General features: G+C 40.5%; 1 protein-coding gene across 4 annotated transcripts in view; it reads left to right on the forward strand.

Moving 5' to 3' along the window:
• Window positions 1–11,811, forward strand: part of LOC115208219 (inter-alpha-trypsin inhibitor heavy chain H3) — a 40,820-nt gene extending 29,009 nt beyond the window's left edge. Inside the window, exons 13-24 of one of the 4 annotated variants that reach the window (XM_029776085.1) lie at window positions 3,413–3,633; window positions 3,940–3,972; window positions 6,754–6,786; window positions 7,889–7,918; window positions 8,043–8,093; window positions 8,183–8,242; window positions 8,376–8,447; window positions 8,632–8,739; window positions 8,892–9,066; window positions 9,401–9,549; window positions 10,690–10,771; window positions 11,523–11,811. In XM_029776085.1, coding sequence (XP_029631945.1) covers window positions 3,413–3,633; window positions 3,940–3,972; window positions 6,754–6,786; window positions 7,889–7,918; window positions 8,043–8,093; window positions 8,183–8,242; window positions 8,376–8,447; window positions 8,632–8,739; window positions 8,892–9,066; window positions 9,401–9,549; window positions 10,690–10,771; window positions 11,523–11,637 — 1,129 coding nt within the window. In that variant the 3' untranslated portion in view covers window positions 11,638–11,811. The remainder of the gene's footprint in view (window positions 1–3,412; window positions 3,634–3,939; window positions 3,973–6,753; window positions 6,787–7,888; window positions 7,919–8,042; window positions 8,094–8,182; window positions 8,243–8,375; window positions 8,448–8,631; window positions 8,740–8,891; window positions 9,067–9,400; window positions 9,550–10,689; window positions 10,772–11,522) is intronic. The other 3 variants (XM_029776086.1, XM_029776087.1, XM_029776088.1) reach the window with 3 other exon arrangements.
• The last annotated feature ends 132 nt before the right edge of the window (window positions 11,812–11,943 follow it).

An 11,943-nucleotide genomic window follows, 5' to 3' on the forward strand; every position in this document is an offset into this window, starting at 1 on the left:
CGCTAAATTAATCAGTTTCCTCTACAGTCTCATAATCTGAAAGTCGTATAATCCGGGAATCTGCACGGACCCGGGCTTTACCACTGAATTTACCACACCAATCTTAGTTGATTATTTATTTACTAGCAAGCTAAAATGATGATAAAAATGCACATACACAAAACACAGTCTAGCTATTGATTAGGACTTAGTATAACGGGCCAACACACTCTGGCGCTTGTTACCCAAAATGGGGATTTTAAAGAGAGAGAAATAAAGGAAGTACACGAGAGAAATATACATTTGGGTTCATTTGTCAGCCATGCTTATTTAAAATTAGCCTTGCCCCGAACTGCCGCTCTTATGGGTCAGAATATAATGATGTAATTACGTGTTGTAGTTCTCAGGTGGGACGCTCCGCGTGGGTCGTTTAGGCTTCTAAATGACGCAGTTCTACGGCGCAACTCTCTGGTTGTCCTCACGATGTCAGTGTCCTTCTTGGCTAAGTGGTCTGATCCTCACCCTTGATCGGAAAGGGGTCTTCTGAGGACAGACAGCTCTGTAGCTCAGAGCTCACAGCTTCGGCTCGAATAGTGTCGATACCACGATTCAATGGAGAGTGGAGGCTGGGTGGTTCGGCTTGAATTCACCTGCTTAGACACAGCTACTCGTCCGTAGCTCGTGTAGAAAAATAGTTCTTTGTCTTCAACCTTGTGTTTCGTTTTGGGGTTCGTCGACTTTGTTAGACCTTGGCTGCAGCTTGGGGTCAATAGTCTACTATGTTAATTCTTCACTCTCCTGTCTTATACCCTCGGGTCAGAAGTGGGTGTAACAGCCTTTAGGGCGATTCTCTGGGCGGACCAAGTACAGGGGGCAAGGCTTAGATTTGGCTAAAAATCCGATTTTAGACACTAACTTCACATTTCATCTTTATCAAAACATTCTGTTTGATTTTGATATTTTCCAAACAGCGTACAATGTATAAACATCAGGCATATACTGGGAAAACTCTTAAAGGTACAATGTTTTCATAATAACGTCATCTCTTAACCTTTAAAAACCAATACAAAAGTTACATACATTTTAATATTCCACTTTTCGTCATAACCACCATTGTGGCTGACAGAAACCATTGTTCCAAAGTTCCTTTATTGCATGTTTAAGGTTCTGAGGCCAGTTCTCCATTGTTAGGACAAAGGAATTTCTCTGTATTATGGGCATGAGGTGTCATAAAACCCCCACATCTTCAGACCCCTAGATCTCTCCTCCTCTGTTGGGGGTTTGGGAGATAATCTGTAGGGTGGTGGTCTCCTGTACCCTGACCTGATCAGGACAGTCATGACACTTCTGACCCACTGGAATTGTGATACAATTATATAAAAAATAAGACTGGAATTTTCCAGCCCAGCTGGCAATGAACACATTGGTGCTCCAAGGATCCACCCCAGTATTTTCCTTCTACTGTACAAGAAGATATCCCCCCCCCAAAAAAGAGAACTGCTTATTTGGATTGGATATATATATTTAATTTTTTTTAATTTTTGTATTTTTTTGCAAACATTTCTGTTTTCGCTTTGTCATTATGGGGTACTGTGTATAGATTGTTCAGGATTTTTTTAACGTAACAAAATGTGGAAAAAGTCAAGGGGTCTGAATAATTTCCGAAAGCACTGTATATGCCAGGTCGCAACAGAAACAATGATGTCACTCGCGAAACGCCTGTTATTTTGGCAAAAGAAAGATCATAAAAGTAACAAGTAAATCAATCAATATGTTTCAGATTCATACATTAATTATTGGACGTTATACAGAGAATAATAGAGATTATATTTCTTTAAATTCAATTTAAAGGAATAATACACCTGTCGTGGAAATTCTACGCAGGGACACTCAAAGTCAATATTAAATGAATCATCCTTTATTCTCAACGCGCTGGAGAGGTTCTAACCAACTCAATGCACCATGTACACATGTCAATCAGGAGCTCCGACAGGCAGCCTCGTTAGTTCTCTTATATACTTACACAGAAAGTAATAATAACATGATTTAGCTTATTCATTATTCATAATTAATTCATCATTAACATTTGCTTCATTCATGTGACCGACCAATACTGGTTCATGCATGTGACAGACCAATACCTCACGAGGCTTTCTTCTCTCCAAGTTGAGACCTTGAAACTGAGATATCGTTCTCAAAACAAGGGTCTGGGCGTACTGCCAAATTGCAGATACTACAGTGAGGAATTCTCCCAGGCACGTTCAATCAGTCACTTACATGAACACAGAAATTGGTTATTAGAAAACTACAAACGTAAACAGTTCCATCTCATTACACTGTTAAATAACACAAATATATGTTAACAATATTGTTTGTGAACAAATGTTTAATTTTTTCATTTTAATAAGGTTAGGAGCAACATGTGAAAATCGTTGTGGAAATCTGATGCAGCTCAAGTCGACTACAAAACCCACGATGCAATGCTCTCTCTCTCTCTCTCTCTCTCTGAGCATGCTTTCTAGCTTGCTAGTGTAGCTAATGTACACACAATAACACCAAAGAGAGTGTAAGGTGCCAGATGTTTCACCGGATATATAAATCTGAAGCATCCAAATATGGTGAGGAGAGGAAGCCCAGTGGGAGAATATGGAGTGAGATGGAACTGGGCCTACATTCTGCAGATTTTCTCACTGAAGAAATGCCCGATCTCAATACAGTTTTCTTTTACCAAAACTAGAATCTGTTACAGATAGAGTGCATTAAGTTTTGCAGGTTCAAGTCCCGTACTTTTTCTGAATGTCCTCTCCCGATATGATCAAATTCATGAAAATGTGGTCATTTAAATGTATGTAAAATTGTATTCATATTTGTGGGTTAATATACCTTCATCCAATACACACCACACACACATATACGCACACACGCACACACACACAGGGCAAGGGGGGAGAATAGAAAATTGCGTTGCGTGATGGACGCTGAACGAAAAACTGAGTTGAATATTTGGTCCACTGTTTAGTTTGAGGACATCTTAGCAAAATACATACCTTGTCATGACGATATAAACGGATGGATGTGTTCTAGACAAGTATGCCCATACCATATATTGGCTGATATGGCGATCAGGAGTGGAATAATGTTTTAAAAAGCATTATGAAATGTTTGTTACACCCTATCTCCATTGACAAGAACCTTATTGTGAGGACGTGGCACAATGCGATTTCCTGAATTCACTGACGGACCACTTATCTTAGATGTTAAATCACGGTGAAAATACATGTTTTACCCAGCTCATAGAACATAGACTACAACCAAATGAACAGGAGTTTCATTCTGTAATGGATTATCCCTTTAAATGTTTGGAAAATCGTATTTTGTAAATGTTTTATGCAAATACAATTATAATACCTGTGTTTGTGTGTGTTTGTTTCAGGGTGCAGTTGAGCGGGAAGGAAAAGGAGAAAGTGAAGAAGGAAGCCCTGGATCTTTGTATGAAGTACAGCTTTGTGACTCCTTTCACCTCAATGGTGGTCACCAAGCCCCAGGGAGAGGACTCACAGGTGGCCCACAAGCCCAAGGAGGGGGAGAAACCGATACGATCTAGTCGAGTCATCTCCGGGTCAAGATTACAAGTCTTGAAACACCAAGTCAACAGTGAGCAAAACTACCATCATCACCACACACACACACACACACACACACACACACACACACACACACACACACACACACACACACACACACACACACACACACACACACACACACACACAAAGGCAGGCATGTGCGTGCACAGGCACCCCCCCACCCCCCCCCCCCCCCCACAGGCACACAAAGTGTGGCAATTAATGTATGGTGTGAGTCAATGGCGTAAATAAAAGACCAAAGGCTGTCAATTTACAGTATAAACTTTACATTATAAACTGTATATGAACTTTAAATATATGTTATGTTTACCAGGCCACCCTGCGATGGCAGTCCAAGACGCTTATGGTAAGACAAATACCTTACCCCTAATTTTGGCCGGGATTCAATTCAAAACTGCGATAAAGCGAGCTTGAAGCGCGATCGGATTGAATCCTGGCCCTTATCTAGGTTAAATTCAGAAGTCACTACTGACTGTACCCAAAATGTTCTCTCTATTTTTATCCCTCTCTCTCTTTCACTCTTGTTCTCTCATCTATTCTCCGGTTACTTAACTCTATTTTTCTTAAATGTTTAGATGAAATACACGTTTGTCTGTGCAGTATGTGTTTGTAGTTGGACAGAATGGAAAGAAAATAACTACAGTAAAAATATACACTCACCGGCCAGTTTATTAGGTAACCACCCCGTTCACAAAAATGGATCGCTCCTACAGACAGTGAGTCTCGTGGCTTGCTATATAAAGCAGGCAGACAGGCCTCAAGGCATTCAGTTACTGTTTGATTGAATGTTAGGATGGGCAAAAAGAGTGACCTAAGAGACTTTGAGCGTGGTATGACCGCCGGTGTCAGGTGTGCCGGATCCAGAATCTCAGAAACATTGCCTTCCTGGGCCTTTCGCGCACTACAGTGTCTAGGGTTTACCGAGAATGGTGTGACAAACAAAAAACATCCAGTCAGCAGCAGTCCTGTGGGCAAAAACAGTTAGTTGATGAGAAAGGTATATGGAGATTGACCAGAAAGGTCAAAGGAGAATGGCAAGAATGGCAACAGGTGGGACACAAACAGGCAAATAACGGTGAAGTACAACAGTGGGGTGCAGAACGGCATCTCGGAATGCACAACTCATCGATCCTTGTCACAGATTTGCTATTGCAGCAGACGACCACACCGGGTTCCACTCCTACAGCTAAAAACAAGAAGTGGATCCAGTGGGCACACTATCACCAACACTGGACAGTCGACGAATGCTGTTGCATCACGATGATGGCAGGATTTGGCAAAAGCAGCATGAGTCCATGGCCCCATCCTTCCTGGTATAAACTGTACAGCCTAGAGGCGGTGGTGTGGGGAATGTTTTCCTGTCACACGCTAGGTCCCTTGATACCAATTGAGCATTGAATGTTTCAGACACCTTGTAGAATCAATGCCCCAAAGACTTCAAGCTGTTCTGGAGGCAAAGGTGGGTCTGACCCGATACTAGATGGGTGTTCCCTAATAAACTGTCCGTGAGTGTATGTGAACATATACAAACACTAAAACCTGTATAAATAGCATCAAGATCAGTTAAATCAGGTCAAGATTAGTACAGTTGAAGTCGGAAGTTTACATACACCTTAGCCAAATACATTTCATCTAATTTTTTCACAATTCATGAAATTTAATCCTGGTAAAAATTCCCTGTCTTAGGTCAGTTACCACTTTATTTTAAGAATGTGAAATGTCAGAATAATAGTAGAGAGAATGATTTATTTCAGCTTTTATTTCTTTCATCACATTCCCAGTGGGTCAGAAGTTTACATACACTCAATTAGTATTTGGTAGCATTCCCTTTAAATTGTTTAACTTGGGTCAAACGTTTCCAGTATCCTTCCACAAGCTTCCCACAACACGTTGGGTGAATTTTGGCCCATTCCTCCTGACAGAGCTGGTGTAACTGAGTCAGGTTTGTAGGCCTCCTTGCTCGCACACTCATTTTCAGTTTTGCCAACAAATTTTCTATAGGATTTAGGTCAGGGCTTGGCCACTCCAATACCTTGACTTTGTTGTCCTTAAGCCATTTTGCCACAACTTTGGAAGTATGCTTGGGGTCATTGTCCATTTGGAAGACCCATTTGTGACCAAGCTTTAACTCCCTGACTGATGTCTTGAGATGTTGCTTCAATATATCCACATCATTTTCCTACCTCATGATGCCATCTATTTTGTGAAGTGCACCAGCCCCTCCTGCAGCATAGCACCCCCACAACATGATGCTGCCACCCCCGTGCTTCACGGTTGGGATGGTGTTCTTCAGCTTGCAAGCCTCCCCCGTTTTCCTCCAAACATAACGATGATCATTATGACCAAACAGTTCTATTTTTGTTTCATCAGACCAGAGGACATTTCTCCGAGAAGTACGATCTTTGTTCTCATGTGCAGTTGCAAACCGTAGTCTGGGTTTTTTATGGCGGTTTTGGAGCAGTGGCTTCTTCCTTGCTGAGCGGCCTTTCAGGTTATATCGATATAGGACTCGTTTTAATGTGGCTATTGATACTTTTGTACCAGTTTCCTCCAGCATCTTCACAAGGTCCTTTGCTGTTGTTCTGGGATTTATTTGCACTTTTCGCACCAAAGTAGGTTAATCTCTAGGAGACAGAATGCGTCGCCTTCCTGAGCGGTATGACTGCTGCGTGGTCCCATGGTGTTTATACTTGCGTACTATTATTTGTACAGATGAATGTGGTACCTTCAGGTGTTTGGAAATTGCTCCCAAGGATGAACCAGACTTGTGGACTTCTACAATAGTTTTTCTGAGGTCTTGGCTGATTTCTTTTGATTTTCCCATGATGTCAAGCAAGGAGGCACTGAGTTTGAAGGTAGGCCTTGAAATAAATCCACAGGTACACCTCCAATTGACTCAAATGATGTCAATTAGCCAATCGAAAGCTTCTAAAGCCATGACGTAATTTTCAGACATTTTCCAAACTGTTTAAAGGCACAGTCAACTTAGTGTATGTAAACTTCTGACCCACTGGAATTGTGATACAGTAAATTATAAGTGAAATAATCTGTCTGTAAACAATTGTTGGAAAAATGACTTTACATTATAAACTGTATATGATCTTTAAATATATGTTATGTTTACCAGGACCCCCTCCGATGGCAGTCCAAGACGCTTATGGTAAGACAAATACCTTACCCCTAATTTTGGCCGGGATTAAATTCAAAACTACGATAAAGCGAGCTTGAAGCGCGATCGGATTGAATCCTGGCCCTTATCTAGGTTAAATTCAGAAGTCACTACTGACTGTACCCAAAATGTTCTCTCTATTTTTATCCCTCTCTCTCTTTCACTCTTGTTCTCTCATCTATTCTCCGGTTACTTAACTACATTTTTTCTTAAATGTTTAGATGAAATACACGTTTGTCTGTGCAGTATGTGTTTGTAGTAGGACAGAATGGAAAGAAAATAACTACAGTAAAAATATACACTCACTGGCCAGTTTATTAGGTAACCACCCCGTTCACGAAAATGGATCGCTCCTACAGACAGTGAGTCTCGTGGCTTGCTATATAAAGCAGGCAGACAGGCCTCAAGGCATTCAGTTACTGTTTGATTGAATGTTAGGATGGGCAAAAAGAGTGACCTAAGAGACTTTGAGCGTGGTATGACCGCCGGTGTCAGGTGTGCCGGATCCAGAATCTCAGAAACATTGCCTTCCTGGGCCTTTTGCGCACTACAGTGAAATGATGTCAATTAGCCTATCGAAAGCTTCTAAAGCCATGACGTAATTTTCTGAAATATTCCAAACTGTTTAAAGGCACAGTCAACTTAGTGTATGTAAACTTCTGACCCACTGGAATTGTGATACAGTGAATTTTAAGTGAAATAATCTGTCTGTAAACAATTGTTGGAAAAGTGACTTGTGTCATGCACAATGTAGATGTCCTAACCGACTTGCCAAAACTATAGTTTGTTAACAAGAAATGTGTGGAGTGGTTGAAAAACGAAGTGTATGTAAACTTCCGACTTCAACTGTATATATGAAATGATGTAACTAAATGAAATGGTCATTAATATAAAGTTTAATTTTACAAACAATTTCGTCACAATACTCTTCACAAACAAAACAAAAATTATAGGGAAGAGGAGAGAAAAAAGGAGTAAAGGGGATAGAAAACCGTCAAATCAAAAGGAATGACAACAACAATAAAGAGATGCTATATCAGTGGATTACCCCAGCACTTTTAACTCAATGAACTTTCCTCCTGTCATTCCCTAGCTGGTCTTTCCCCAAAACAAGGACTAAGAGGCAAGTGTGTCAATTTCAACTGCTGTGAAAATGTAGTGCAGAAGAAATCAATTTCCGCAATGATTGAATTCTGACCAATTTCCAAAATTTGGTGATGAGTTTTACAACTGCCCCTGCTTTACAGAAAATGCTCCGCAAAGGGGAGACAGAGGAAAAGGAATCATGTCAAGAGTCGGCAAGTGACTATCTTTCCCCTGTATCACAGCTGAACTTGTTGAACATCAGCTTACGTGTGCTCAATTTGTGTTTGTTTTTTTGTCGTAGGCTTAATGCGTCGTACTAATGACCATGCTGTACAGAAGTCATTTCCTGACTTTGCCATGGGTAATTCTTCCACATGAAAAAATTATTGTTTGATATTTTGTGTGTGTGTATCTGTGTGTAGGATTCTTTGTGTTCATGTTCTGATTGTGTGTAGGGTTCTCTCTGTGAGTGTTCTCTCATGTTACACTTTCAGCTTCTCTTGATTTTAATGATCCTCCGCGAGCTCGCGCAACTAAAACTACAATGAGAACTACAACTACAACTGGTACTGCAATATTTATGTCGCCCTCAAAATGTATTTTTTTGTATATTTAAGATGTTGTCCAAGGTTATTGCTGTTTTTTCTCTCAAAGTATCTTAAGCAACCTTTTGCATTCTCTCTGTCTGTCCCTCTCTCTATCCCTTTCTCGATTTTCCTCGCTCTCTTTCTCTCTCTCGCTCTCTCTCAGTGAGTCCTCTCCGGAGGTTCCTGTTGCCCGCTGAGGGTCAGGCTCTGCCACTGTGCTATGACATTCCTGTGGCTCTCTCTCTCAGACTCCTACTAGACCCCAACAATGGTGACTTGACCTTAGAAATGGATTCTCATTTTGAATTCTGATTTTGAATTCAAATGTTATTTCATTCTTTCATTCAATTATTCATTGTCCTTTCCACATCATCCACTCACTCCTCAAACGTCGTCGAATGAACCGTGTCCGTCTTTCACCAGAGTTGTCTATGAATGGTCAGCTTGGTCAATCAGCCAGTGCAGGCTACCGGAAGATTGTGATCCATTACAGAAGCGATCAACATATTGAGTTAGACACTACTGGCATCACCTTCAACGATGAGCAGAATACAACATACTTCTCCTGGAGCCCTAAAATCAACCACAAAACGGACAGGTGCTGAATCATATACCGACTACATACTTTCGAATAAATGTCCTTATGTGCTATTGTTTTGTTTCTGTGATGAGAATTCAGATTTTGCCTTTTGTGCAGTGCAAGGTGTTTTATGTATAGCCTGGTTAAACCAAGTGAAGTGAGCCAATAGTGAGCATAGCGTTCAGTATTTAGTATTGTGTGGAGACATAAAGAGCTCTAGAGTGTATATTACTAAAGTTGCATAATGACAGGAATTCTTATACGGTAGCTATATAGGGTACTTTATAGGATGCCGTTTTTTTGTTGTTGATTGAATTGATACATCTTAGTCTTGTTATGTCTCTTCCTGCAGTGTGTCTCTGATCCTAAGGGACAAGGAGATGGATGTCACCATAGCGTCAACACGGGTCGTCATCATGCTCTACAAGAGGAATGGAATCAAGTTCCTGTGGCCCGTCCTGAGGCAGCGCCCGACAGGAGACAACATTATCGGGATCATGGGTGAGTGAAACGTTATCAGTCACTCCACTTCATATCCTTATGGTCTAGTCAATAGTCATGACATATTCTCTTTGTTTATATTTGATGAGACACTTTTGAAAACAATATTTGTTTAGATTTTTGACATTACTTGTTTTGTGTGACACAGATGAAAATACGTTATTTAGTGACACGGTATAATATAATATATAATAACATATACCATTTAGCAGATGCTTTTATCCAAAGCAACTAAAGGTCATTTTACATATGGGTGGTCCCGGGAATAAAACCCATAATTCTGCCGTTACAAGGGTCATGCTCCACCTACTAATCTACATAGGACAACTCCTAAGCTACAGAGGACCACCTCTTTATAATGGCCTTTTGATTTATGTTGACAGATCAATTGAGTACAGGCTTTAACTGAATGACAACAGAATATAATAAGGAATGTTATTGAATAGTTTGAGGTAGGCCTCATCTCCGAGGATCGCTCCTTAGAGCCAGATGCTGATGGCAGGTTGCCCTATGCTGGGCAGCTGGCATTGAACCCCCCGCTGAGGGAAAGGAGTTCCAATGACGGGCCTTGATGTTATTATGCTGTTGGTGGTGGGGAGGTGGAAAGTCACTGGAAGACTGTTGCTGACATAGAAATATTCCCCTAGTTTCATGCCCATTGGTTGAAAGAAAGGATAGTGATTATTGCACAAGTGAGCCAATAGGTTAATCAGCAACTGTGGTGGAATTGCCATAGTGTGCCATGCTTATAGGTTGAAGTTTAATAGGTGGATGACAATCCGCACGCTTGCTAATAGGAAAGGAGGAATAGAGACGTGACGCTATGCTGACGAGGCGACATTATAGACACTACCATATAAAACACCTACTATGCTGATGAGGCGACATTATAGACACTACCATATAAAACACCTACTATGCTGATGAGGCGACATTATAGACACTACCATATAAAACACCTACTATGCTGACGAGGCGACATTATAGACACTACCATATAAAACACCTACTATGCTGATGAGTGAGATAGGAAGCGATATGAATTATGAGTTAACTAGATTAATAACAAGTGATGATCCATTCAGACCTGCCTCTCTGATTGAACTTTCGTAATTACATTATTTGTACTGTGTGTTGCAGCTCATCCACCTGTTGCCTATGAGGAGGTCCAGGGAATAACAATGAAACTTAAGATTCGGGACAAAGAAGTCGACGTCTCCAGGTAAGCAGTGGTGGAAAAAGTACCCAATTGTCATACTTGAGTAAAAGTAAAAGATACCTTAATAGAAAATGACTCAAGTAAAAGTGAAAGTCACCCAGTAAAATACTACTTGAGTAACAGTCTAAAAGTATTTGGTTTAAAATATACTTAAGTATCAAAAGTAAAAGTATAAATCCTTATATACATCCAAAATCCTTATATTAAGCAAACCAGATGGCACCGTTTTTTTTTTTTTTTTTTTTTTTAATTCATGGAAAGCCAGGGGCACACTCCAACAATCAGACATAATTTACAAACAAAGCATGTCGGTTTAGTGAGTCCGCCAGATCAGAGGCAGTAGGGATGACGAGGAAAGTTCGGTTGAAAAGTGGCGTGATTTGGACCATTTTCCTGTCCTGCTAAGCATTCAAAATGTAACGAGTACTTTTGGGTGTCAAGGAAAATGTATGGAGTAAAAAGTACAATATTTTCTTAAGGAATGTAGTGAAGTAAAAGTAGTCAAAAATGTAAATAGTAAAGTACAGATACCCCCCAAAAAACGACTTAAGTACTACTTTAAAGTATTTTTACTTCATTACTTCACACCACTGCAGGTAAGTTTAACTGTCTATCAGACACAAGCTGTATAGAGATCTGACTGTTCATATGTTGTCTGTGATACTACTGTGTATCTATATCAAGGATGCGTATTTGGTATTCTGTTCATGCTATTAAATGAAGAACCTTGCTGTGGATTGTGTGTGCGTTACAGGGACTCTGCTGTGGATCTCAGTGTTCGCTCTACTCCCACAGTGGCATGCTGGTTGATGCCTCTTCAGTCTGCCCTACAGGGGGAGCTAGCTGACTTCACCATCACACAACTCTAACTGACCGTGTAGTTGCTCCTCCACCGCCAACTCATAAACGTTTAACATACAATAATTATGTTCCAGAATTAAGCAGAGCAACCATTAAGACTGAGGTTTCTAGGAGTTCACATAGTAACACAACTCAAATCTCCTGTGACAAATTCATTGTACAATAAATATCATGTTTGGGAACGGTTTGATTACTTTTTTTGTGTTTGCATTCCACCCTCTTCAATAAACACTGTCTTTCTGATGAAACTCAAGCTGACAGAGGATCCTCTAACTGCCACCATGAACATACAAACACACACTCTCTCTCTCTCT

This window comes from Salmo trutta, chromosome 14, assembly GCF_901001165.1.
Source record: "Salmo trutta chromosome 14, fSalTru1.1, whole genome shotgun sequence".
NCBI lineage: Eukaryota > Metazoa > Chordata > Actinopteri > Salmoniformes > Salmonidae > Salmo > Salmo trutta.